Source organism: Pristiophorus japonicus, unplaced genomic scaffold, assembly GCF_044704955.1.
Source record: "Pristiophorus japonicus isolate sPriJap1 unplaced genomic scaffold, sPriJap1.hap1 HAP1_SCAFFOLD_1013, whole genome shotgun sequence".
Taxonomy (NCBI): Eukaryota; Metazoa; Chordata; class Chondrichthyes; family Pristiophoridae; genus Pristiophorus; species Pristiophorus japonicus.
The window spans coordinates 57,914-84,266 of NW_027250664.1; the positions used below are offsets into that span (position 1 = coordinate 57,914).

General features: G+C 53.1%; 1 protein-coding gene across 1 annotated transcript in view; it reads left to right on the top strand.

The window, feature by feature from the left end:
- The window catches only part of LOC139241263 (dynactin subunit 1-like), a gene marked incomplete at its 3' end in the record, with an annotated part of 128,837 nt that overhangs the window by 57,682 nt on the left and 44,802 nt on the right, over window positions 1-26,353 (top strand). Inside the window, exons 5-9 of the mRNA XM_070869914.1 lie at window positions 6,873-6,893; window positions 12,812-13,000; window positions 15,943-16,140; window positions 20,263-20,467; window positions 22,107-22,185. Coding sequence (XP_070726015.1) covers window positions 6,873-6,893; window positions 12,812-13,000; window positions 15,943-16,140; window positions 20,263-20,467; window positions 22,107-22,185 — 692 coding nt within the window. The remainder of the gene's footprint in view (window positions 1-6,872; window positions 6,894-12,811; window positions 13,001-15,942; window positions 16,141-20,262; window positions 20,468-22,106; window positions 22,186-26,353) is intronic.

Here is a 26,353-nt window from a genome sequence, read left to right on the forward strand (position 1 = left end):
GGTGTGTGTGTGTGTGATGGGCGTGTGGTGTTTGTGTGTGATGGGCGTGGTGTGTGTGATGGGCGTGTGGTGTGTGTGTGTGTGATGGGCGTGTGGTGTGTGTGTGTGTGGTGTGTGTGTGTGATGGGCGTGTGGTGTGTGTGTGTGTGATGGGCGTGTGGTGTGTGTGTGTGTGATGGGCGTGTGGTGTGTGTGTGTGTGATGGGTGTGTGTGTGTGATGGGCGTGTGGTGTGTGTGTGATGGGCGTGTGGTGTGTGTGTGTGTGATGGGCGTGTGGTGTGTGTGTGTGTGGTGTGTGTGTGTGTGATGGGTGTGTGTGTGTGATGGGCGTGTGGTGTGTGTGTGATGGGCGTGTGGTGTGTGTGTGTGTGTGATGGGCGTGTGGTGTGTGTGTGTGTGATGGGCGTGTGGTGTGTGTGTGTGTGATGGGTGTGTGTGTGTGATGGGCGTGTGGTGTGTGTGTGATGGGCGTGTGGTGTTTGTGTGTGATGGGCGTGTGGTGTTTGTGTGTGATGGGCGTGTGTGTGTGTGTGATGGGCGTGTGGTGTGTATGTGTGATGGGCGTGTGGTGTGTGTGTGTGTGATGGGCGTGTGGTGTGTGTGTGATGGGCGTGTGGTGTGTGTGTGTGTGATGGGCGTGTGGTGTGTATGTGTGATGGGCGTGTGGTGTGTGTGTGTGTGATGGGCGTGTGGTGTGTATGTGTGATGGGCGTGTGGTGTGTGTGTGTGTGATGGGCGTGTGGTGTGTGTGTGTGTGATGGGCGTGTGGTGTTTGTGTGTGATGGGCGTGTGGTGTTTGTGTGTGATGGGCGTGTGGTGTTTGTGTGTGATGGGCGTGTGGTGTGTGTGTGTGTGATGGGCGTGTGGTGTGTGTGTGTGTGATGGGCGTGTGGTGTGTGTGTGTGTGATGGGCGTGTGGTGTGTGTGTGTGTGATGGGCGTGTGGTGTGTGTGTGTGTGATGGGCGTGTGGTGTGTGTGTGTGTGATGGGCGTGTGGTGTGTGTGTGTGTGATGGGCGTGTGGTGTGTGTGTGTGATGGGCGTGTGGTGTGTGTGTGTGATGGGCGTGTGGTGTGTGTGATGAGCGTGTGGTGTGTGTGTGTGTGATGGGCGTGTGGTGTGTGTGTGTGATGGGCGTGTGGTGTGTGTGTGTGTGATGAGCGTGTGGTGTGTGTGTGTGTGATGGGCGTGTGGTGTGTGTGTGTGTGATGAGCGTGTGGTGTGTGTGTGTGTGTGATGGGCGTGTGGTGTGTGTGTGTGATGGGCGTGTGGTGTGTGTGTGTGATGGGCGTGTGGTGTGTGTGATGGGCGTGTGGTGTGTGTGTGTGTGATGGGCGTGTGGTGTGTGTGTGTGTGATGGGCGTGTGGTGTGTGTGTGTGTGATGGGCGTGTGGTGTGTGTGATGAGCGTGTGGTGTGTGTGTGTGTGATGGGCGTGTGGTGTGTGTGTGTGATGGGCGTGTGGTGTGTGTGTGTGTGATGAGCGTGTGGTGTGTGTGTGTGTGATGGGCGTGTGGTGTGTGTGTGTGTGATGAGCGTGTGGTGTGTGTGTGTGTGTGATGGGCGTGTGGTGTGTGTGTGTGATGGGCGTGTGGTGTGTGTGTGTGTGATGGGCGTGTGGTGTGTGTGTGTGTGATGGGCGTGTGGTGTGTGTGATGGGCGTGTGGTGTGTGTGTGTGTGATGGGCGTGTTGTGTGTGTGTGTGATGAGCGTGTGGTGTGTGTGTGATGGGCGTGTGGTGTGTGTGATGGGCGTGTTGTGTGTGTGTGTGATGGGCGTGTTGTGTGTGTGTGTGATGGGCGTGTGGTGTGTGTGTGTGATGGGCGTGTGTGTGTGATGAGCGTGTGGTGTGTGTGTGTGTGCTGGGCGTGTGGTGTGTGTGATGGGCGTGTGGTGTGTGTGTGTGATGGGCGTGTGGTGTGTGTGTGTGTGATGGGCGTGTGGTGTGTGTGATGGGCGTGTGGTGTGTGTGATGGGCGTGTGGTGTGTGTGATGGGCGTGTGGTGTGTGTGATGGGCGTGTGGTGTGTGTGATGGGCGTGTGGTGTGTGTGATGGGCGTGTGTGTGTGTGTGATGGGCGTGTGGTGGGCGTGTGGTGTGTGTGATGGGCGTGTGGTGTGTGTGATGGGCGTGTGGTGTGTGTGATGGGCGTGTGGTGTGTGTGATGGGCGTGTTGTGTGTGTGTGTGATGGGCGTGTTGTGTGTGTGTGTGATGGGCGTGTTGTGTGTGTGTGTGATGGGCGTGTTGTGTGTGTGTGATGGGCGTGTGGTGTGTGCGTGTGATGGGCGTGTGTGTGTGATGGGCGTGTGGTGTGTGTGTGTGTGATGGGCGTGTTGTGTGTGTGTGTGATGAGCGTGTGGTGTGTGTGTGTGTGTGATGGGCGTGTGGTGTGTGTGATGGGCGTGTTGTGTGTGTGTGTGATGGGCGTGTTGTGTGTGTGTGTGATGGGCGTGTGGTGTGTGTGTGTGATGGGCGTGTGGTGTGTGTGTGTGTGATGGGCGTGTTGTGTGTGTGTGTGATGAGCGTGTGGTGTGTGTGTGTGTGTGATGAGCGTGTGGTGTGTGTGTGTGTGATGGGCATGTGGTGTATGGGCGTGTGGTGTGTGTGTGTGTGTGTGTGATGGGCGTGTGGTGTGTGTGTGTGTGATGGGCGTGTGGTGTGTGTGTGTGATGGGCGTGTGGTGTGTGTGTGTGTGATGGGCGTGTGGTGTGTGTGTGTGTGATGGGCGTGTGGTGTGTGTGTGTGTGATGGGCGTGTGGTGTGTGTGTGTGTGATGGGCGTGTGGTGTGTGTGATGGGCGTGTGGTGTGTGTGATGGGCGTGTGGTGTGTGTGTGTGTGATGGGCGTGTGGTGTGTGTGTGTGTGTGATGGGCGTGTGGTGTGTGTGTGTGTGATGGGCGTGTGGTGTGTGTGTGTGTGATGGGCGTGTGGTGTGTGTGTGTGATGGGCGTGTGGTGTGTGTGTGTGTGATGGGCGTGTGGTGTGTGTGTGTGTGATGGGCGTGTGGTGTGTGTGATGGGCGTGTGGTGTGTGTGTGTGTGTGTGTGTGATGGGCGTGTGGTGTGTGTGTGTGTGATGGGTGTGTGGTGTGTGTGTGTGTGATGGGCGTGTGGTGTGTGTGTGTGTGATGGGCGTGTGGTGTGTGTGTGTGTGATGGGCGTGTGGTGTGTGTGTGTGTGATGAGCGTGTGGTGTGTGTGTGTGTGATGGGCGTGTGGTGTGTGTGTGTGTGATGGGCGTGTGGTGTGTGTGTGTGTGTGATGAGCGTGTGGTGTGTGTGTGTGTGTGTGTGATGAGCGTGTGGTGTGTGTGTGATGGGCGTGTGGTGTGTGTGTGTGTGTGATGAGCGTGTGGTGTGTGTGTGATGGGCGTGTGGTGTGTGTGTGTGTGTGATGAGCGTGTGGTGTGTGTGTGATGGGCGTGTGGTGTGTGTGTGTGTGATGGGCGTGTGGTGTGTGTGTGTGTGATGGGCGTGTGGTGTGTGTGTGTGTGTGTGTGTGTGATGGGCGTGTGGTGTGTGTGTGTGTGTGTGATGAGCGTGTGGTGTGTGTGTGATGGGCGTGTGGTGTGTGTGTGTGTGATGGGCGTGTGGTGTGTGTGTGTGTGATGGGCGTGTGGTGTGTGTGTGTGTGATGGGCGTGTGGTGTGTGTGTGTGTGTGATGGGCGTGTGGTGTGTGTGTGTGTGATGGGCGTGTGGTGTGTGTGTGTGTGATGGGCGTGTGGTATGTGTGTGATGGGCGTGTGGTGTGTGTGTGTGTGATGGGCGTGTGGTGTGTGTGTGTGTGATGGGCGTGTGGTGTGTGTGTGTGTGATGGGCGTGTGGTGTGTGTGTGTGTGATGGGCGTGTGGTGTGTGTGTGTGTGATGGGCGTGTGGTGTGTGTGTGTGTGATGGGCGTGTGGTGTGTGTGTGTGTGATGGGCGTGTGGTGTGGTGTGTGTGTGTGTGTGTGTGATGAGCGTGTGGTGTGTGTGTGTGTGGGCGTGTGGTGTGTGTGTGTGATGGGCGTGTGGTGTGGTGTGTGTGTGTGTGTGTGTGATGAGCGTGTGGTGTGTGTGTGTGTGTGTGATGGGCGTGTGGTGTGTGTGTGTGATGGGCGTGTGGTGTGTGTGTGTGTGTGATGGGCGTGTGGTGTGTGATGGGCGTGTGGTGTGGTGTGTGTGTGTGTGTGTGTGATGAGCGTGTGGTGTGTGTGTGTGTGTGTGTGATGGGCGTGTGGTGTGTGTGTGTGATGGGCGTGTGGTGTGTGTGTGTGTGTGATGGGCGTGTGGTGTGTGTGTGTGTGATGGGTGTGTGGTGTGTGTGTGTGTGATGGGCGTGTGGTGTGTGTGTGTGTGATGGGCGTGTGGTGTGTGTGTGTGTGATGGGCGTGGGGGGTGTGTGTGTGTGATGGGCGTGTGGTGTGTGTGTGTGTGTGTGTGTGATGAGCGTGTGGAGTGTGTGTGTGTGATGGGCGTGTGGTGTGTGTGTGTGTGTGTGTGTGATGGGCGTGTGGTGTGTGTGTGTGTGATGGGCGTGTGGTGTGTGTGTGTGTGATGGGCGTGTGGTGTGTGTGTGTGTGATGGGCGTGTGGTGTGTGTGTGTGTGATGGGCGTGTGGTGTGTGTGTGTGTGATGGGCGTGTGGTGTGTGTGTGTGTGTGTGATGGGCGTGTGGTGTGTGTGATGGGCGTGTGGTGTGTGTGTGTGTGTGTGATGGGCGTGTGGTGTGTGTGTGTGTGTGTGATGGGCGTGTGGTGTGTGTGTGTGTGTGTGATGGGCGTGTGGTGTGTGTGTGTGTGTGTGATGGGCGTGTGGTGTGTGTGTGTGTGATGGGCGTGTGGTGTGTGTGTGTGTGATGGGCGTGTGGTGTGTGTGTGTGTGATGGGCGTGTGGTGTGTGTGTGTGTGATGGGCGTGTGGTGTGTGTGTGTGTGATGGGCGTGTGGTGTGTGTGTGTGTGATGGGCGTGGGGGGTGTGTGTGTGTGATGGGCGTGTGGTGTGTGTGTGTGTGATGGGCGTGTGGTGTGTGTGTGTGTGATGGGCGTGTGGTGTGTGTGTGTGTGATGAGCGTGTGGGGTGTGTGTGTGTGATGGGCGTGTGGTGTGTGTGTGTGTGATGGGCGTGTGGTGTGTGTGTGTGTGATGGGCGTGTGGTGTGTGTGTGTGATGGGCGTGTGGTGTGTGTGTGTGTGATGGGCGTGTGGTGTGTGTGTGTGTGTGTGATGGGCGTGTGGTGTGTGTGATGGGCGTGTGGTGTGTGTGTGTGTGTGTGATGGGCGTGTGGTGTGTGTGTGTGTGTGTGATGGGCGTGTGGTGTGTGTGTGTGTGTGTGATGGGCGTGTGGTGTGTGTGTGTGTGATGGGCGTGTGGTGTGTGTGTGTGTGATGGGCGTGTGGTGTGTGTGTGTGTGTGTGTGATGGGCGTGTGGTGTGTGTGATGGGCGTGTGGTGTGTGTGTGTGTGATGGGCGTGTGGTGTGTGTGTGTGATGGGCGTGTGGTGTGTGAGTGATGGGCGTGTGGCGTGTGTGTGTGTGTGTGATGAGCGTGTGGTGTGTGTGTGTGTGATGGGCGTGTGGTGTGTGTGTGTGTGATGGGCGTGTGGTGTGTGTGTGTGTGTGATGGGCGTGGGGGGTGTGTGATGGGCGTGTGGTGTGTGTGTGTGTGATGGGCGTGTGGTGTGTGTGTGTGTGATGGGCGTGTGGTGTGTGTGTGTGTGATGAGCGTGTGGGGTGTGTGTGTGTGATGGGCGTGTGGTGTGTGTGTGTGTGATGAGCGTGTGGTGTGTGTGTGTGTGATGAGCGTGTGGGGTGTGTGTGTGTGATGGGCGTGTGGTGTGTGTGTGTGTGATGGGCGTGTGGTGTGTGTGTGTGTGATGGGCGTGTGGTGTGTGTGTGTGTGTGATGGGCGTGTGGTGTGTGTGTGTGATGGGCGTGTGGTGTGTGTGTGTGTGATGGGCGTGTGGTGTGTGTGTGTGTGTGATGGGCGTGTGGTGTGTGTGTGTGTGTGATGGGCGTGTGGTGTGTGTGTGTGTGATGAGCGTGTGGTGTGTGATGGGCGTGTGGTGTGTGTGTGTGTGATGGGCGTGTGGTGTGTGTGTGTGTGATGAGCGTGTGGTGTGTGATGGGCGTGTGGTGTGTGTGTGTGTGTGATGGGCGTGTGGTGTGTGTGTGTGTGTGATGGGCGTGTGGTGTGTGTGTGTGTGTGATGGGCGTGTGGTGTGTGTGTGTGTGTGATGGGCGTGTGGTGTGTGTGTGTGTGTGATGGGCGTGTGGTGTGTGTGTGTGTGTGTGATGAGCGTGTGGTGTGTGATGGGCGTGTGGTGTGTGTGTGTGTGATGGGCGTGTGGTGTGTGTGTGTGTGATGGGCGTGTGGTGTGTGTGTGTGTGTGATGGGCGTGTGGTGTGTGTGTGTGTGATGGGCGTGTGGTGTGTGTGTGTGTGATGGGCGTGTGGTGTGTGTGTGTGTGATGAGCGTGTGGTGTGTGTGTGTGTGATGGGCGTGTGGTGTGTGTGTGTGTGATGGGCGTGTGGTGTGTGTGTGTGTGATGGGCGTGTGGTGTGTGATGGGCGTGTGGTGTGTGTGTGTGTGATGGGCGTGGGGGGTGAGCACCTGTGAAATGTTGCACTAACTCCAGCACTGTCTGGGCAATAGCGGCCTGCACTGCTGGCTGTTTGTCGCTCTGTGAGCAGCCGAGCTGTCAGTGCGGCCCCCTGTCCCTGTACGTACCGCTGTCCAGCGGTCTGTTCCCCATTGTGCTGGCCTGATATCACTGGCTCCTCACTAACTCTGATGCTGTTTTTCTCTCCGTTTAATCTCTGGCTGTGTTGGTCGCTGCTGCTGCTTGTCTTCTGTCGCCTCCTCCTCCTTCCTTCCGCTCTGACTGCGTGTTCCACAGCAACCCACCAGACGCCCCAAGGTGAGCACCAATTACAACGATCGGGAGCTTCCCTCAGGGCTCTGTCCATTCTCTGTCCGTCACTCGAGGCACACAGTCTGTTTACAGTCACTGGGCCAGATTGCATCCCGTTCTGTAGATTTACGAGCATGTGTGTGAGGGGCTCGGGCTGAACGTTTCAATCACCAAGAGTCCGTTATTTGGTGGACTGTTGATTTGAACAGGGCTATGCAGCATGTTGGGCAGGTATCTGTGCACGTGTTGGGACCTAACCCTCGTCAGCACCCTCCATTGAGAATAGGCAGCTTCTGCTAAGAGCATGGACACAGTCTGGGATTGGCACAAAATGGCACTCTGTAATAGGGAACTATGGTAGAAAGGAATTGCTCTGGGTCGGGAGACACTGGGAGTCGGGAGACTGTTTCTGTAACGTGGAGATGGGAGGAGATGGTTTTGTCTGTAATGTGAGGATGGGAGAAGATAGGTTAGACTGTATAGGCCGAGTAATTACAGGCCAGTCAGCCTAACTTCAGTGGTGGGAAAATTATTGGAAAAATCCTGAAAGACAGGATAAATCTGCATTTGGAAAGGCAAGGATTAATTAGGGACAGTCAGCACGGATTTGTTAAGGGAAGATTATGTTTGACTAACCTGATTGAATTTTTTGAGCGATAACTAAGATGGTTGACGAGGGTAGTGCGTATAATGTAGTATATATGGAACTTTAGCAAGGCTTTTGATCAGGTCCCACATGGTAGATGGTCACGAAGGTTAAAACCCATGGGATCCAGGGCAAAGTGGCAAGTTGGATCCAAAATTAGCTCAGAGGTAGGAACAAAGGGTAATGGTTGCTGGTGATTTTGTGACTGGAAGGATGTTTCCAGTGGGGTTCCCCAGGGCTCAGTACTGGGCCCCTTGCTTTTTGTGGTATATATATCAATAATTTAGATTTGAATACAGGGAGTATGATTAAGAAGTTTACAGATGACACTAAAATTGGCTGTGTGGTTGATAATGAAGAGGAAAGTCATGGGCTGCAGGAGGATATCAATCTACTGGTCAGATGGGCAGAGCAGTGGCAAGTGGAATTTAATTCAGAGAAGTGTGAGGTGATGCACTTCGGGAGGGCTAATAAGGAAAGGGTATACACATTAAGCGGTAGGCCACTTAATAGTGTAGATGAACAGAGGGACCTTGGAGTGCTTGTCCACAGATCTCTGAAAGTAGCAGGCCAGGTGGATAAGGTGGTTAAGAAGGCATACGGAATGCTTGCCTTTATTGGCTGGGGCATAGAATATAAGAGCAGGGAGGTTATGCTTAAATTGTATAATACTTTGGTTAGGCCACAGCTGGAGTACTGCGTGCAGTTCTGGTCGCCATATTATAAGAAGGACGTGATTACACTAGAGAGGGTGCAGAGGAGATTTACTAGGATGCTGCCTGGAATGGAGAATCTTAGTTATGAGGACAGATTGGATAGGCTGGGTTTGTTCTCATTGGAACAGAGGAGGTTGAGAGGAGACCTCATTGAGGTGTACAAAATATTGAGCGGCCCGGACACAGTGGATAGTAAGGGTCTATTTATTTCCATTGGTGAAGGGGGCTATTACGAGTGGCATAGTTTTAAGGTGGTTGGTGGAAGGTTTAGAGGGGATTTGAGGGGGTCTTCTTTACGCAGAGGGTTGTGGGGATCTGGAACTCGCTGCCTGGAAGAGTGGTGGATACAGAAACCCTCACCACTTTTAAGAGATGGTTGGATGGGCACTTAAAGTGCAGTAACCTGCAGGGTTACAGACCTAGAGCTGGTAATTGGGATTAGACTGGATGACCTTTTGTTGGACGGTGCAGATATAATGGTAAGTACTGCAGGGAATAGAATACGGCCAGGGTGATCTCCTGGACTAGTGTCGATCGCCTGGATGGGTCGGAAACGAATTTTCCCAGATTTTTTTCTCCCTAAATTGGCCCGGGTTTATATCTGGTTTTTGCCTCTTCCAGGAGATCACACAGCTCCGGTTGGGGTGGAGTGTAGAATGTTTCAGTATAAGGGGTGTTGCAGTTGTGTGGGGCGGACTGGTTGGGCCGGGTGCTCTTTGCCTTTCCGTCATTGTTCATAGGTTTATATGTAACCTTCAGGGCTGCTGACCGAGGGCCGTGTGGCTCTTTGTCGGCCGGCGAGACACGATGGGCCGAAATGGCCTCCTGCGCTGTAACTTTGTATTTCTATATATATAGAAATGGGAGGAGATGGTTTAGACTGTAATGTGTGGATGGGAGGAGATGGTTTAGACTGTAATGTGTGGATGGGAGGAGATGGTTTAGACTGTAATGTGTCGATGGGAGGAGATGGTTTGGACTGTAATGTGTGGATGGGAGGAGATGGTTTAGACTGTAATGTGTGGATGGGAGGAGATGGTTTAGACTGTAATGTGTGGATGGGAGGAGATGGTTTAGACTGTAATGTGTCAATGGGAGGAGATGGTTTGGACTGTAATGTGTGGATGGGAGGAGATGGTTTAGACTGTAATGTGTCGATGGGAGGAGATGGTTTAGACTGTAATGTGTCGATGGGAGGAGATGGTTTGGACTGTAATGTGTGGATGGGAGGAGATGGTTTGGACTGTAATGTGTGGATGGGAGGAGATGGTTTAGACTGTAATGTGTGGATGGGAGGAGATGGTTTGGACTGTAATGTGTGGATGGGAGGAGATGGTTTAGACTGTAATGTGTCGATGGGAGGAGATGGTTTAGACTGTAATGTGTCGATGGGAGGAGATGGTTTGGACTGTAATGTGTGGATGGGAGGAGATGGTTTGGACTGCAATGTGTGGATGGGAGGAGATGGTTTAGACTGTAATGTGTGGATGGGAGGAGATGGTTTGGACTGTAATGTGTGGATGGGAGGAGATGGTTTGGACTGTAATGTGTGGATGGGAGGAGACGGTTTAGACTGTAATGTATCGATGGGAGGAGGTGGTTTAGACTGTAATGTATCGATGGGAGGAGACGGTTTAGACTGTAATGTGACGATGGGAGGAGGTGGTTTAGACTGTAATGTGTGGATGGGAGGAGATGGTTTAGACTGTAATGTATCGATGGGAGGAGACGGTTTAGACTGTAATGTGTGGATGGGAGGAGATGGTTTGGACTGTAATGTGACGATGGGAGGAGGTGGTTTAGACTGTAATGTATCGATGGGAGGAGACGGTTTAGACTGTAATGTGACGATGGGAGGAGGTGGTTTAGACTGTAATGTATCGATGGGAGGAGACGGTTTAGACTGTAATGTGACGATGGGAGGAGGTGGTTTAGACTGTAATGTATCGATGGGAGGAGACGGTTTAGACTGTAATGTGACGATGGGAGGAGGTGGTTTAGACTGTAATGTATCGATGGGAGGAGACGGTTTAGACTGTAATGTGACGATGGGGAAGAGGTGGTTTAGACTGTAATGTGTGGATGGGAGGAGACGGTTTAGACTGTAATGTGACGATGGGAGGAGGTGGTTTAGACTGTAATGTATCGATGGGAGGAGACGGTTTAGACTGTAATGTGACGATGGGAGGAGGTGGTTTAGACTGTAATGTGTGGATGGGAGGAGATGGTTTGGACTGTAATGTATCGATGGGAGGAGACGGTTTAGACTGTAATGTGACGATGGGAGGAGACGGTTTAGACTGTAATGTGACGATGGGAGGAGGTGGTTTAGACTGTAATGTGTGGATGGGAGGAGATGGTTTGGACTGTAATGTGTCGATGGGAGGAGATGGTTTGGACTGTAATGTGTGGATGGGAGGAGATGGTTTGGACTGTAATGTGTGGATGGGAGGAGATGGTTTAGACTGTAATGTGTGGATGGGAGGAGATGGTTTAGACTGTAATGTGTGGATGGGAGGAGATGGTTTAGACTGTAATGTGTGGATGGGAGGAGATGGTTTAGACTGTAATGTGTGGATGGGAGGAGATGGTTTGGACTGTAATGTGTGGATGGGAGGAGATGGTTTGGACTGTAATGTGGTGGTGCAGTGGCAAGTGTTGGTTTTTCAGACTGGAGTGAAGTGATGAGTGGTGTCTCCCGGGGTCGATCTTGGGACCACTTCTCTTTTCGATATCTATTGACGATCTGGACTTGGGGGATACAGGGCATAACTTCAAAGTTTGCAGATGACACAAAACTCCGAAATATAAAGACGGACCTCAGGGTGCAGACAGGCGGGTGAAATGGGCGGACACGTGGCAGATGACATGTCACCCAGAGAAATGTGAAGTGACACGTTTAGGTGGGAAGAACGAGAGGCAATATAAACTCAAGGGTACAGTTTTAAAGGGCATGCAACAACACAGAGACCTGGGGGTACGTGCACAAATCGTTGAAGGTGGCAGGGCAGGTTGAGAATGTTGTTAGAGTACAAAATAAAGGAGGTTTTGGTGAATCTTTGTAAAACACTGGCTAGACCCCAGCTGGACTATTGTGTCCATTTCTGGGCCCCGCACTTTAGGAGAGGGTGCAGAGGGGATTTACCAGAATGGTTCCAGGGATGAGACACTTGAGTTACGTGGATAGACTGCAGAAGCTGGGGTTGTTCTCCTTGGAGCAGGGAAGTTTAAGGGGTTATTTGATAGAGGTGTTGCCTGACACTCCGGGGCATACTGAGGGAGTGCCACACTGTCGGAGGGGCAGTACTGAGGGAGTGCCACACTGTCAGAGGGGCGGTACTAAGGGAGTGCTGCACTGTCAGAGGGGCAGTACTGAGGGAGCGCCGCACTGTCGGAGGGGCAGTACTGAGGGAGCGCCGCACTGTCGGAGGGGCAGTACTGAGGGAGCGCCGCACTGTCGGAGGGGCAGTACTGAGGGAGCGCCGCACTGTCGGGGGGGCAGTACTGAGGGAGCTCAGTTGTACAGGGCATTGGTGAGGCCACACCTGGAGTATTGTGTACAGTTTTGGTCTCCTAACCTGAGGAAGGACATTCTTGCTATTGAGGGAGTGCAGCGAAGGTTCACCAGACTGATTCCCGGGATGGCGGGACTGACCTATCAAGAAAGACTGGATCAACTGGGCTTGTATTCACTGGAGTTCAGAAGAATGAGAGGGGACCTCATAGAAACATATAAAATTGTGACGGGTTTAGACAGGTTAGATGCAGGAAGAATGTTCCCAATGTTGGGGAAGTCCAGAACCAGGGGTCACAGTCTAAGGATAAGGGGTAAGCCATTTAGGACCGAGATGAGGAGAAACTTCTTCACCCAGAGAGTGGTGAACCTGTGGAATTCTCTACCACAGAAAGTTGTTGAGGCCAATTCACTAAATATATTCAAAAAGGAGTTAGATGTAGTCCTTACTACTCGGGGGATCAAGGGGTATGGCGAGAAAGCAGGAATGGGGTACTGAAGTTGAATGTTCAGCCATGAACTCATTGAATGGCGGTGCAGGCTAGAAGGGCCGAATGGCCTACTCCTGCACCTATTTTCTATGTTTCTATGTTTCTATGTGTTCAAAATCATAAAAGTTAAATAAGGACAAAGTGTTCCCAGTGGCATATGGGTGGTAACCAAAGGACCCGGAGTTAAGGTGATTGGCAAAAGACCTGGAGGCGACTCGAGGAACACGTGTTTACGCAGCGAGTTGTTGTGATTGGGAACGCACTGCCTGAAAGGGCGTTGGGAGCAGATTCAACAGTGACATTGTAAAAAGGAATTAGGTAAAATCTTGAAGGGAAAGTATTGACAGGGCTGTGGGGCAAGGGCGCAGGAGTGGGACTAACTGGATTACTCTTTCAAAGAGCCAGCACAGGTACGATGGGCCGAATGGCCTCCTGTGCTGTCACTGTGTGTTAATGTGCAGTTTGGCTGTGACTGTAAGGTGGGCAGCACCAGCTGTGTGGTGGGTTGGGGAGGGCTGTTGTTTGTCGGTCAGTAATTTACTGCCTCCCTGTGACAGCCGGCGCGGACTGCCAGCTCGGCAGGCTCCAGTGGGCAGACAGGGTCGTCAGCCACTCCATCGCCCTCGGCCGGAGAGATCAGCAGCAGCGAGCCCAGCACCCCGGCACAGACTCCGCTCGCTGCACCCATCATCCCCACACCCGCCGGACTGGCATCGCCTCTGGCCCCTCCTCTGCTCTCTCCCAAGGTGAGTCGTCAGCACAGGCAGGCCCTCGGGATCGAGGAAGACTTGCTTCCACTCTTAGCATGAGTCCTCAGGTGGCTGAACAGCCCAATACGGGAACCACAGTCCCTGTCACAGGTGGGACAGACAGTGGTTGAGGGAAGGGGAGGGTGGGACTGGTTTGCCGCACGCTCCTTCCGCTGCCTGCGCTTGGTTTCTGCATGCTCTCGGCGACGAGACTCGAGGTGCTCAGCGCCCTCCCGGATGCACTTCCTCCACTTCGGGCGGTCTTTGGCCAGGGACTCCCAGGTGTCGGTGGGGTGTTGCACTTTATCAGGGAGGCTTTGATAAAGTGAGTACAGTCGGTTAGCTGCAGTGAGGTTTCTCTCCATCCCTCCCTCCCCCCGAGCTATAAAAAAAGACTTAGATTTATATAGCGCCTTTCATCGTCCCAAAGCACTTTACAGCCAGTGAAGCACTTTTTGAAGTCACTGTTGTAATGTGGGAAACGCGGCAGCCAATTTACGCACAGCAAGCTCCCACACACAGCAATGTGATCGTGACCAGATAATCTGCATTTATTATGTTGATTGAGTGATAAATCATCATCAGAGGCAGTCCCTCGTATCGAGGATGACTTGTTCCACACCAAAAATGGATGGGTTCCCAGGTGTTTCAATGAAGGACCTAATATTCCAGATCCCAAACTACATCCTGAAGGGTGGAAGATGCCTGTGTGTGGATTGTTTTAACGTGGGGTGACCGTTGCACACCAGCCACCACACGGGGCTTGATAAATATTGGCCCCAGGACACCGGGGCTAACTCCCCTGCTCTTCTTTGAATAGCGCCATGGGATCTTTTATGTCCATCTGAGAGAATAGACGGGGCCTCAGTTTAACATCTCCTCCGAAAGACGGCACCTCCGACAGTGCGGCGCTCCCTCAGTACTGCCCCTCCGACAGTGTGGCACTCCCTCAGCACTGCCCCTCCGACAGTGCAGCACTCCCTCAGTACTGCCCCTCCGACAGTGCGGCGCTCCCTCAGTACTGCCCCTCCGACAGTGCGGCGCTCCCTCAGTACTGCCCCTCCGACAGTGCGGCGCTCCCTCAGTACTGCCCCTCTGACAGTACAGCACTCCCTCAGCACTGGCCCTCTGACAGTGCAGCACTCCCTTAGTACCGCCCCTCTGACAGTGCGGCACTCCCTCAGTACTGCCCCTCCGACAGTGCGGCGCTCCCTCAGTACTGCCCCTCCGACAGTGCGGCGCTCTCTCAGTACTGTCCCTCCGACAGTGCGGCACTCCCTCAGTAGAGCCCCTCCGACAGTGCAGCACTCCCTCAGTACTGCCCCTCCGACAGTGCGGCGCTCCCTCAGTACTGCCCCCCCGACAGTGCGGCGCTCCCTCAGTACTGCCCCTCCGACAGTGCGGCGCTCCCTCAGTACTGCCCCTCCGACAGTGCGGCGCTCCCTCAGTACTGCCCCTCCGACAGTGCGGCGCTCCCTCAGTACTGCCCCTCCGACAGTGCAGCACTCCCTCAGTACTGCCCCTCCGACAGTGCGGCACTCCCTCAGTACTGCCCCTCCGACAGTGCGGCGCTCCCTCAGTACTGCCCCTCCGACAGTGCGGCGCTCCCTCAGTACTGCCCCTCTGACAGTGCAGCACTCCCTTAGTACCGCCCCTCTGACAGTGCGGCACTCCCTCAGTACTGCCCCTCCGACAGTGCGGCGCTCCCTCAGTACTGCCCCTCCGACAGTGCGGCGCTCCCTCAGTACTGCCCCTCTGACAGTACAGCACTCCCTCAGCACTGGCCCTCTGACAGTGCAGCACTCCCTTAGTACCGCCCCTCTGACAGTGCGGCACTCCCTCAGTACTGCCCCTCCGACAGTGCGGCGCTCCCTCAGTACTGCCCCTCCGACAGTGCGGCGCTCTCTCAGTACTGTCCCTCCGACAGTGCGGCACTCCCTCAGTAGAGCCCCTCCGACAGTGCAGCACTCCCTCAGTACTGCCCCTCCGACAGTGCGGCGCTCCCTCAGTACTGCCCCCCCGACAGTGCGCCGCTCCCTCAGTACTGCCCCTCCGACAGTGCGGCGCTCCCTCAGTACTGCCCCTCCGACAGTGCGGCGCTCCCTCAGTACTGCCCCTCCGACAGTGCAGCACTCCCTCAGTACTGCCCCTCCGACAGTGCGGCACTCCCTCAGTACTGCCCCTCCGACAGTGCGGCGCTCCCTCAGTACTGCCCCTCCGACAGTGCGGCGCTCCCTCAGTACTGCCCCTCTGACAGTGCAGCACTCCCTTAGTACCGCCCCTCTGACAGTGTGGCACTCCCTCAGTACTGCCCCTCCGACAGTGCGGCGCTCCCTCAGTATGCCCCGGAGTGTCAGGCAAGATATTCTGTGCTCCAGTCTCTGGAGTGGGACTTGAACCCACGACCTAATTGAGAGGGGGAGGGTGCGACCCACTGAGCCAACGCTGACACTGTGTTGGATCTGTCAACCTGTGCGATGGGTAGCGGTACTGACCACGAAGCCATCACGTGTGTGGCTCCAGTGTGGAGGGTATCCTGTCACACTCGGTGTGAATTCATCATAGGCGGGCCCTCACAGGTCACAAGTTCACATGTTCGAATGAAGGACCCGATGTTCCAGTCCTGAACTCCATGTTGAAGGGTGGAAGATGCCTGTGGGTGGATTGTTTTAACGTGGGGTGACCGTTACACACCAGCCACCACACGGGGCTTGACAGAGCGAGGTCTTGGTCCAGGGGCAAGGGTTAACCCGGACCACTGGAGACCTGCTCTGCTGAGTGGAGTAAGTGTACCATTCAGTGAAGGGCGGGGTAATGTGCGAGAAGGCGGAGGTTTGATGGGCTGAGTGGCACTGTGTTTCGGGCATGTCTTTCGGCTCAGGCTGGGCCTGTGTTGAGTGAAGAGTAATCGTTCTCCCATTGGTGTCCCGTGTTTGCAGGAGGAGGAGAATCTCCGAGCCCAGGTTAAGGACCTGGATGAGAAACTGGAAACGTTGAAAATGAAGCGAAATGAAGACAAAGCCAAGCTGAAGGAGCTGGAGAAATACCGGATCCAACTCGAGCAGCTGCACGAGTGGAAGCTCAAGATGCAGGAGCAGCAGAACGAGCTGCAGCGGCAGCTGAAAGATGCCAAAAAGGTTCACCTTTACCTCATTTATAAAGGTGCAACTACTCCAGTCTCTCATCAGAAATAGGAGCAGGAGGAGGCCATTGGGCCCCTCGAGCCTGCTCCGCCATTCAGTGCGATCACGGCTGGTCATCGACCTCAACTCCACTTTCCCACCCGCTCCCCATATCCCTCGATTCCCCGAGAACCCGAACTCTGTCTATCTCAGCCTTGAATATATTCAGAGACTCAGCATCCACAGCCCTCTGGGGCAGAGAATTCCAAAGGGTCCTGGGGGTACTTGTGCATGAAACACAAAAGGTTAGTATGCAGGCACAGCAAGTGATCAGGAAGGCCAATGGTATCTTGGCCTTTATTGCAAAGGGGATGGAGTATAAAAGCAGGGAAGTCTTACTACAGTTATACAGGGTATTGGTGAGGCCACACCTGGAATACTGCGTGCAGTTTTGGTTTCCATATTTACGAAAGGATATACTTGCTTTGGAGGCAGTTCAGAGAAGGTTCACTCGGTTGATCCCGGGGATGAGGGGGTTGACTTACGAGGAAAGGTTGAGTAGGTTGGGCCTCTACTCATTGGAGTTCAGAAGAATGAGAGGTGATCTTATCGAAACGTATAAGATTATGAGGGGGCTCGACAAGGTGGATGCAGAGAGGATGTTTCCATTGATGGGGGAGACTAGAACTAGGGGGCATGATCTTAGAATAAGGGGCCGCCCATTTAAAACTGAGATGAGGAGAAATTTCTTCTCTGAGGGTTGTAAATCTGTGGAATTCGCTGCCTCAGAGAGCTGTGGAGGCTGGGACATTGAATAAAGTTAAGACAGAAATAGACAGTTTCTTAACCGATAAAGGGTTATGGGGAGCGGGCAGGGAAGTGGAGCTGAGTCCATGATCAGATCAGCCATGATCGTATTAAATGGCAGAGCAGGCTCGAGGGGCTAAATGGCCGACTCCTGCTCCTATTTCTTATGTTCCCTCGCAGTAACCCCACACAGGCCCTGCACTGCTAGGTCAGGAAACCGTGGGGCTGGCCTGGTAATGGAGCAGCGCAGGCTGCATACTGTCAGAATGGGCTCAGTCCTGGGTACCAACGTCGTGGGTTTAACCACTGGTCTGTGCTGGGGCTGTGTTTAATCACGGGTCGGTGCTGGGGCTGTGTTTAATCACGGGTCGGTGCTGGGGCTGTGTTTAATCGCGGGTCGGTGCTGGGGCTGTGTTTAATCACGGGTCGGGGCTGGGGCTGTGTTTAATCACGGGTCGGGGCTGGGGCTGTGTTTAATCACGGGTTGGTGCTGGGGCTGTGTTTAATCACGGGTCGGGGCTGGGGATGTGTTTAATCACGGGTCGGTGCTGGGGCTGTGTTTAATCACGGGTCGGGGCTGGGGATGTGTTTAATCACGGGTCGGGGCTGGGGCTGTGTTTAATCACGGGTCGGGGCTGGGGCTGTGTTTAATCACGGGTCGGTGTTGGGCCTGTGTTTAATCCCTGGGGTCGGTGCTGGGTCTGTGTTTAATCCTTGGGGTCGGTGTTGGGTCTGTGTTTAATCCCTGGGGTCAGTGCTGGCTCTGTATTTAATCCCTGGGGTCGGTGCTGGGTCTGTGTTTAATCCCTGGAGTCGATGCTGGGTCTGTGTTTAATCCCTGGGGTCAGTGCTGGCTCTGTGTTTTATCCCCTGGGGTCGGTGCTGGCTCTGTATTTAATTCCTGGGGTCGGTGCTGGGTCTGTGTTTAGTCCCTGGGGTCAGTGCTGGCTCTGTGTTTAATCCCTGGAGTCGGTGCTGGGTCTGTGTTTAATCCCATGTCTCGGTGCTGGGTCTGTGTTTAATCCCTGCGGCCGGTGATGGGGCGGTGTTTAATCCCTGGGGTCAGTGCTGGGTCTGTGTTTAATCCCTGGGGTCGGTGTTGGGTCCGTGTTTAATCCCAGGTGTCTGTGCTGGGTCCGTGTTTAATCCCTGGGGTTGGTTCTGGGTCTGTGTTTAATCCCTGGGGTCGGTGCAGAGTCTGGGTTTAATCTCTGTGGTCGGTGCTGGGTCTGTGTTTAATCCCTGGGGTCGGTGCTGGATCTATGTTTAATCCCTGGGATCGGTGCTGGGTCTGTGTTTAATCCCTAGGGTCGGTGCTGGGTCTGTGTTTAATCCCAGGTGTCTGTGCTGGGTCTGTGTTTAATCCCTGAGTTCGGTGCTGGGTCTGTGTTTAATCCCTGGGGTCGATGCTGGGTCTGTGTTTAATCCCAGGTGTCGGTGCTGGGTCAGTGCTGGCTGTGTTTTATCCCTGGGGTCAGTGCTGGCTCTGTATTTAATCCCTGGGGTCGGTGTTGGGTCCGTGTTTAATCCCAGGTGTCTTTGCTGGGTCTGTGTTTAATCCCTGGGGTCGGTTCTGGGTCTGTGTTTAATCCCTGGGGTCGGTGCCTCGTCTATGTTTAATCCCAGATGTCGGTGCTGGGTCTGTGTTTCATCCCTGGGGTCAGTACTGGGTCTGTGTTTAATCCCTGGGGTCGCTGCTGGGTTTGTGTTTAATCCCTGGGGTCGCTACTGGGTCTGTATGTGATCACGGGTCGGTGCTGGGTCTGTGTTTAACCCCTGGGGTCTGTGTTTAATCCCTGGGGCCATTGCTGGGTCTGTGTTTAATCCCTGGGGTCGTTGCTGGGTCTCTGTTTAATCCCTGGGGTCGCTGCTGGGTCTGTGTTTAATCCCTGGGAGCACTGCTGGGTCTCTGTTTAATCCCTGGGGTCGCTGCTGGGTCTGTGTTTAATCCCTGGGGTCGCTGCCGGGTCTGTGTTTAATCTCTGGGGCCGGTGCTGGTTCTGTGTTTAATCCCTGGGGTCGGTGCAGAGTCTGGGTTTAATCCCTGTGGTCGGTGCTGGGTCTGTGTTTAATTCCTGGGGTCGGTGCTGGGTCTGTGTTTAATCCCTAGGATCGGTGCTGGGTCGGTGTTTAATCCCTGTGGTCGGTGTTTAATCCCTGGGGTCTGTGCTGGGTCTGTGTTTAATCCCTGGGGTCCATGCTGGGCCTGTGTTTAATCCCTGGGGTCACTGCTGGGTTTGTGTTTAATCCCTGGGGTCGCTGCTGGGTCTGTGTTCAATCCCTGGGGTCAGTGCTGGGCCTGTGTTCAGTTCCTGGGGTCGGTGCTAGACCTGTGTTTAATCCCTGGGGTCGGTGCTGGGTCTGTGTTTAATCCTTGGGGTCGGTGCCGGTTCTGTGTGTAATCCCTGGGGTCGCTGCTGGGTCTGTATGTGATCACGGGTCGGTGCTGGGTCTGTGTTTAATCCCTGGGGTCGGTGCTGGGTCTGTGTTTAATCCTTGGGGTCGGTGCCTGACCTGTGTTTAATCCCTGGGATCGCTGCTGGGTCTGTGTGTGATCACAGGTCGGTGCTGGGTCTGTGTTTAACCCCTGGGGTCGGTGCCGGGTCTGTGTTTAATCCCTGGGGTCAGTGCTGGGTCTGTGTTTAATCCCTGGGGTCAGTGCTGGGTCTGTGTTTAATCCCTGGGGTCGCTGCTGGGTCTGTGTTTAATCCCTGTGGTCGGTGTTTAATCCCTGGGGTCTGTGCTGGGTCTGTGTTTAATCCCTGGGGTCCGTGCTGGGCCTGTGTTTAATCCCTGGGGTCACTGCTGGGTTTGTGTTTAATCCCTGGGGTCGCTGCTGGGTCTGTGTTTAATCCCTGGGGTCCGTGCTGGGCCTGTGTTTAATCCCTGGGGTCAGTGCTGGGTCTGTGTTTAATCCCTGGGGTCGCTGCTGGGTCTGTGTTTAATCCCTGTGGTCGGTACCGGGTCTGTGTTTAATCCCTGGGGTCTGTGCTGGGTCTGTGTTTAATCCCTAGGGTCCTTGCTGGGTCTGTGTGTGATCACGGGTCGGTGCCGGGTCTGTGTTTAATCCCTGGGGTCGGTGCCGGGTCTGTGTGTGATCCCTGGGGTGGGTGCCGGGTCTGTTTGTGATCACGGGTCGGTGCCGGGTCTGTGTTTAATCCCTAGGGTCGCTGCTGGGTCTGTGTGTGATCACGGGTCGGTGCCGGGACTGTGTTCGGTGCTAGGTCTGTGTTTAATCCCTGGGGTTGATGGCGGGGATGGTGTGTAAGGCCTTTGTGTGAGCATGTGTCTGAGCTGTGTCCGTGGTATTTGCCCCCGCCGGGCGTGCAGGAAGCGAAGGATGCTCTCGAGGCCAGAGACCATTACATGGAGGAGATGGCTGATACAGCAGATGCCATTGAGATGGCCACTCTCGACAAAGAGATGGCGGAGGAGCGAGCAGAGTCTCTCCAGCAGGAAATGGACAGTCTGAAGGAGAAAGTGGACGAGCTAACGATGGACCTGGAGATTCTGAAGCACGAGATCGAGGAGAAAGGTGAGAACTGGCCGAGCGATGAGCGGTCCTCGAGAGAAATGGAGATCACTGACCTGGGCAGGCGTGAAATAACCAGAGTCCAGCCGCTTTATTCTGGGTCAGTGGTGGTAGAGTCAGACAGTCGTGAGTGTAGGCCTCATTCCACGACTCTGGCCCATAATCCGGGCTGTCACCCTTGTGCAGTACTGAGGGAGTGCCACACTGTCGGAGGGGCAGTACTGAGGGAGTGCCACACTGTCGGAGGGGCAGTACTGAGGGAGTGCCACATTGTCGGAGGGGCAGTACTGAGGGAGCGCTGCACTGTCGGAGGGGCAGTACTGAGGGAGTGCCACACTGTCGGAGGGGCAGTACTGAGGGAGTGCCACACTGTCGGAGGGGCAGTACTGAGGGAGTGCCACATTGTCGGAGGGGCAGTACTGAGGGAGCGCTGCACTGTCGGAGGGGCAGTACTGAGGGAGTGCCACATTGTCGGAGGGGCAGTACTGAGGGAGCGCTGCACTGTCGGAGGGGCAGTACTGAGGGAGTGCCACATTGTCGGAGGGGCAGTACTGAGGGAGCGCTGCACTGTCGGAGGGGCAGCACTGAAGGAGTGACGCACTGTTGGACAGTCGGTGCTGATGAGGGAGTATATGGGATGAGGTATATGGGGAGTCGGGTATGTGGGGAGTATATGGGATGAGGTATATGGGGAGATGGGAATGTGGGGAGTATATGGGATGAGGTATGTGAGGTGTATATGGGGAGATGGGAATGTGGGGTGTATATGGGATGGTGTATATGGGGAATCGGGTATGTGAGGTGTATATGGGATGAGGTATGTGGGGAGTCGGGTATGTGGGGTGTATATGGGATGAGGTATATGGGGAATCGGGTAAGTGGGGAGTATATGGGATGAGGTATATGGGGAGTCGGGTATGTGGGATGTATATGGGATGAGGTATGCGGGGAGTATATGGGATGAGGTATATGGGGAGTCAGGTATGTGGGGTGTATATGGGATGAGGTATATGGAGAATCGGGTATGTGGGGTGTATATGGGATGAGGTATATGGAGAATTGGCTATGTGGGGAGTATATGGGATGAGGTATGTGGGGAGTATATGGGATGAGGTATATGGAGAATCGGGTATGTGGGGTGTATATGGGATGAGGTATATGGAGAATCGGGTATGTGGGGAGTATATGGGATGAGTTATATGGGGAGTCAGGTATGTGGGGAGTATATGGGATGAGGTATATGGAGAATCGGGTATGTGGGGAGTATATGGGATGAGGTATATGGGTAATCGGGTATGTGGGGAGTATATGGGATGAGGTATATGGAGAATCGGGTATGTGGGGAGTATATGGGATGAGGTATATGGGGAGTCAGGTATGTGGGGAGTATATGGGATGAGGTATATGGAGAATCGGGTATGTGGGGAGTATATGGGATGAGGTATATGGGGAGTCAGGTATGTGGGGAGTATATGGGATGAGGTATATGGGGAATCGGGTATGTGGGGAGTATATGGGATGAGGTATATGGGGAATCGGGTATGTGGGGAGTATATGGGATGAGGTATATGGGGAGTCGGGTATGTGAAGGCTTGGGCCAGTTTGTGAGGACTGTTACTGACACCTCATGTCCTGTGTGCAGGGACCGACGGAGCGGCCTCCAGTTACCAGGTCAAGCAGCTGGAGGAGCAGAACGCTCGACTGAAGGAAGCTCTCGTCAGGTCAGTAATGGAACATTCCGGGCTGCTCTCCCACAACATGGCCTCCGTGAGGTTTAATATTTTATCTTCCAACACACTAAATTTTCCATCTTCATGAATCAGGGTCTGGTCAGGAAAGCGTTGGGATTTGCCCAAATATTCCAGTTTTGCCGCTATCAATCGACCAATCCGAATCCAGGAGACAACTACCAGGAATTGAATCGCTCCCATTTCTTCACCCTTGTGTTTCCTTCCCCTTGTCAATTCATACAATCATAGAAGAAAGGGGCCATTCAGTCCCTCGTGACTCTTTTCAAAGAGCCAATGAAATATTCACTCTTTCCCCATACTTGTCCATTGAATTATCGAATAGTACAGCACAACAGGAGGCCATTCGGCCCGTCGAGTCTGCACCGGCTCGTTCGAGGATCAATCCAGTGAGTCCCACTCCCACGCTCTTTCCCCATATCCCCGAATCTTTTTCTCCAAGTATTTATGGCAATAATAGTAGTGGATTTTACCTATGCTAATATTAAGTGGGATAGAATTAGTGTGAAAGGTTTAGAGGGCACAGAATTCCTGAATTGCATTCAGGAGAGCCATGATGGTATAAAATGGCGGAGCGGGCTTGAGGGGCCAGGTGGCCTGCTCCTGCTCCTATTTCTTAGGTTCTTTTTAGCCAGTATGTAACAAGCCCAATGAGAGTGGAGGTGGTTCTTGACTTAATTTTAGGGAATGAAGAGGGGCAGGTGGAAGGGGTATCACTGGGAGAGCATTTAGGTGCTAGTGATCGTAATTCAGTTAGATTTCGGGTAGTTATGGAAAAGGACAATGATGGACCCGGAATAAATGTTCTCAATTGGGGTAAAGCCAATTTTACCAAGCTGAGATGTGATTTGGCCAAAGTGGACTGGAAACAGCGACTTGATGGTAAATCAGTGTCAGATCAGTGGGAGGGAATCAAGGAGGAGATCCTGAGGGTTCAGAGCAAATAAAAACTGAAAATGCTGGAAATCTCAGCGGGTCAGGCAGCATCTGTGGAGAGAGAAACAGAGTTAACGTTTCAGGTCGATGGCCCTTCACTTTCTGAGTGTATTTCAGATTCCAGCATCCGCAGTATTTTGCTTTTGTTTCAGAGCAAGTATGTTCCCTGAAATAAAAAGGGAACTAACAAATCTCGAGCCCCCTGGATGTCAAGGGGCATACAGGGTCGGATAAAGAAAATAAGAGAGGCTTATAACAGATACTGAATAGAAAGTGCAGGGGTGAAATTAAAAAGGAAATTAGCAAAGCAAAGTGAGGGCATGAAAAAATCAAGGAAAACTCAAAGATGTATCATAAATTAATTAAGAACAAAAGAATAACTAAAGAAAGAGTAGGATGTATTCGAGACCATTAAGGTAATCTGTGAGTGTCTTTCGTACGCCTCAGTATATACGTCGACTATGTCCTGGAGTTCAGCCTCTGTATGTGCGCAGACGCAGGCGTCGTCCGCGTACTGTAGCTCGACGACAGAAGATGGGATGATCATGGCGAAGGTTGAACAGGTTGCCATTGGTTCTGTAGTTTAGTTCCACTGCAGCGGGGAGCTTGTTGACTGAGGTGGAGCATGACAGCGATCACTTGATCAGCTCCGCTGGGCAGGGCCACATTGTCCGCGTGTCAGACACGAGACTCCCAAAGCAAGCGCTCTACTCGGAACTCCAACACGACAAACGAGCCAAAGGTGGGCAGAGGAAACGTTACAGGGACACCCTCAAACCCTCCCTGATAAAGTGCAACATCCCCACTGACACCTGGGAGTCCCTGGCCAAAGACCGCCCTAAGTAGAGGAAGAGCATCCGGGAGGGCGCTGAGCACCTCGAGTCTCATCGCCGAGAGCATGCAGAAACCAAGCGGAAGGAGTGTGCGGCAAACCAGTCCCACCCTCCCTTTCCCTCAACCACTGTCTGTCCCACCTGTGACAGAGACTGTGGCTCTCGTATTGAACTGTTCAGCCACCTAAGGACTCATTCTAAGAGTGGAAGCAAGTCTCCCTCGATTCCGAGGGACTGCCTATGATGATGATGAATGTGTGTATGGAGGCGGAAGATGTGGGTATAGTTCTTAATGAATACTCTGCGTCTGTTTTCATGAAAGAGAGGGGCAATGCAGACATTGCAATCCGGGAGGAGGAGTGTGAAATATTAGATGAAATAAACATAGTGAGAGAGGAAGTGGACTGGAAACAGCTACTTGTGGGTAAATCAGTGTCGGAACAGTGGGAGGCATTCAAGGAGGAGATCCGGAGGCTCAGGTCAAACATGTGCCCTTAAAGAAAAAGGGTGGGAGTAATAATTCTAGAACCCCCTGGATGTCTAGGGACTTACAGGGGGAGGTAAAGAAAAAAAGGGACGCTTATGTCACATATCTACGGTTAAATACTTTAGAATCTTTAGAGGAATATAGAAAGTTAAGAGGCAAAATTAAAAAGGGTATTAGGAATGCTAAGAGAGAGCACGAGAAATTCTTGGCCAGTAAAATTAAGGCAAATCCAAAGATGTTCTTTAAATATATTAAGAGTAAGAGGGTAACTAAGGAAAGGGTAGGGCCTATTAGAGACCATGAGGGTAATCTTTGTGTGGAGGCAGAAGATGTTGGTGGTTCTTAACGAATACTTTGCATCTGTTTTCACAAAGGAAAGGGGCAATGCAGATACTGCTATCGAGGAGGAGTGTGATATTCTGGATGAAATAAATATAGTGAGAGAGGAAGTATTAAAGGGTTTAGCAGCTTTGAAAGTGGATAAGTCTCCAGGCCTGGATGAAATGCATCCCAAGCTGTTGAGTGAAGTAAAAGAGGAAATAGCAGAGGCCTTGACCATCATTTTCCAGTCCTCTTTGGATCTGAGCATGGTGCTGGAGGATTGGAGGACTGCTAATGTGGTACCCCTGTTTAAGAAGGGAGAAAGGGTTAGGCCGGGTAATTACAGGCCAGTCAGTCTAACCTCAGTGGTGGGAAAATTATTGGAAAAAATCCTGAAAGACAGGATAAATCTGCATTTGGAAAGGCAAGGATTAATTAGGGACAGTCAGCACGGATTTGTTAAGGGAAGATCATGTTTGACGAACCTGATTGAATTTTTTGAGGAGGTAACCAAGAGGGTCGATGAGGGCAGTGCATACGATGTAGTATATATGAACTTTAGCAAAGCTTTTGATAAGGTCCTACATGGTAGACTGGTCATGAAGGTTAAAGCCCATGGGATCCAGGGCAAAGTGGCAAGTTGGATCCAAAATTGGCTCAGAGGCAGGAAGCAAAGGGTAATGGTTGATGGATGTTTTTGTGACTGGAAGGATGTTTCCAGTGGGGTTCCGCAGGGCTCAGTGCTGGGTCCCTTGCTTTTTGTGGTAATATATCAATGATTTAGATTTGAATATAGGGAGTATATTTAAGAAGTTTACAGATGACACTAAAATTGTCTGTGTGGTTGATAATGAAGAGGAAAGTCATGGGCTGCAGGAGGATATCAATCGACTGGTCAGGTGGGCAGAGCAGTGGCAAGTGGAATTTAATTCAGAAAAGTGTGAGGTGATGTACTTCGGGAGGGCTAATAAGGAAAGGGTACACACATTAAGCGTTAGGCCACTTAATAGTGTAGATGAACAAAGGGACCTTGGAGTGCTTGTCCACAGATCCCTGAAAGGAGCAGGCCAGGTGGATAAGGTGGTTAAGAAGGCATACGGAATGCTTGCCTTTATTGGCCGAGGCATAGAATATAAGAGCAGGGAGGTTATGCTTAAATTGTATAATACTTTGGTTAGGCCACAGCTGGAGTACTGCGTGCAGTTCTGGTCACCGTATTATAAGAAGGACGTGATTGCACTAGAGAGGGTGCAGAGGAGATTTACGAGGATGCTGCCTGGAATGGAGAATCTTAGTTATGAGGACAGATTGAATAGGCTGGGTTTGTTCTCATTGGTACAGAGGAGGTTGAGAGAAGACCTCATTGAGGTGTACAAAATATTGAGGGGCCTGGACATAGTGGATAGTAAGGGTCTATTTCCATTGGTGGAGGGGGCTATTACGAGGGGGCATAGTTTTAAGGTGGTTGGTGGAAGGTTTAGAGGGGATTTGAGGGGGGCTTCTTTACGCAGAGGGTTGTGGGGATCTGGAACTCGCTGCCTGGAAAAGTGGTGGATACAGAAAC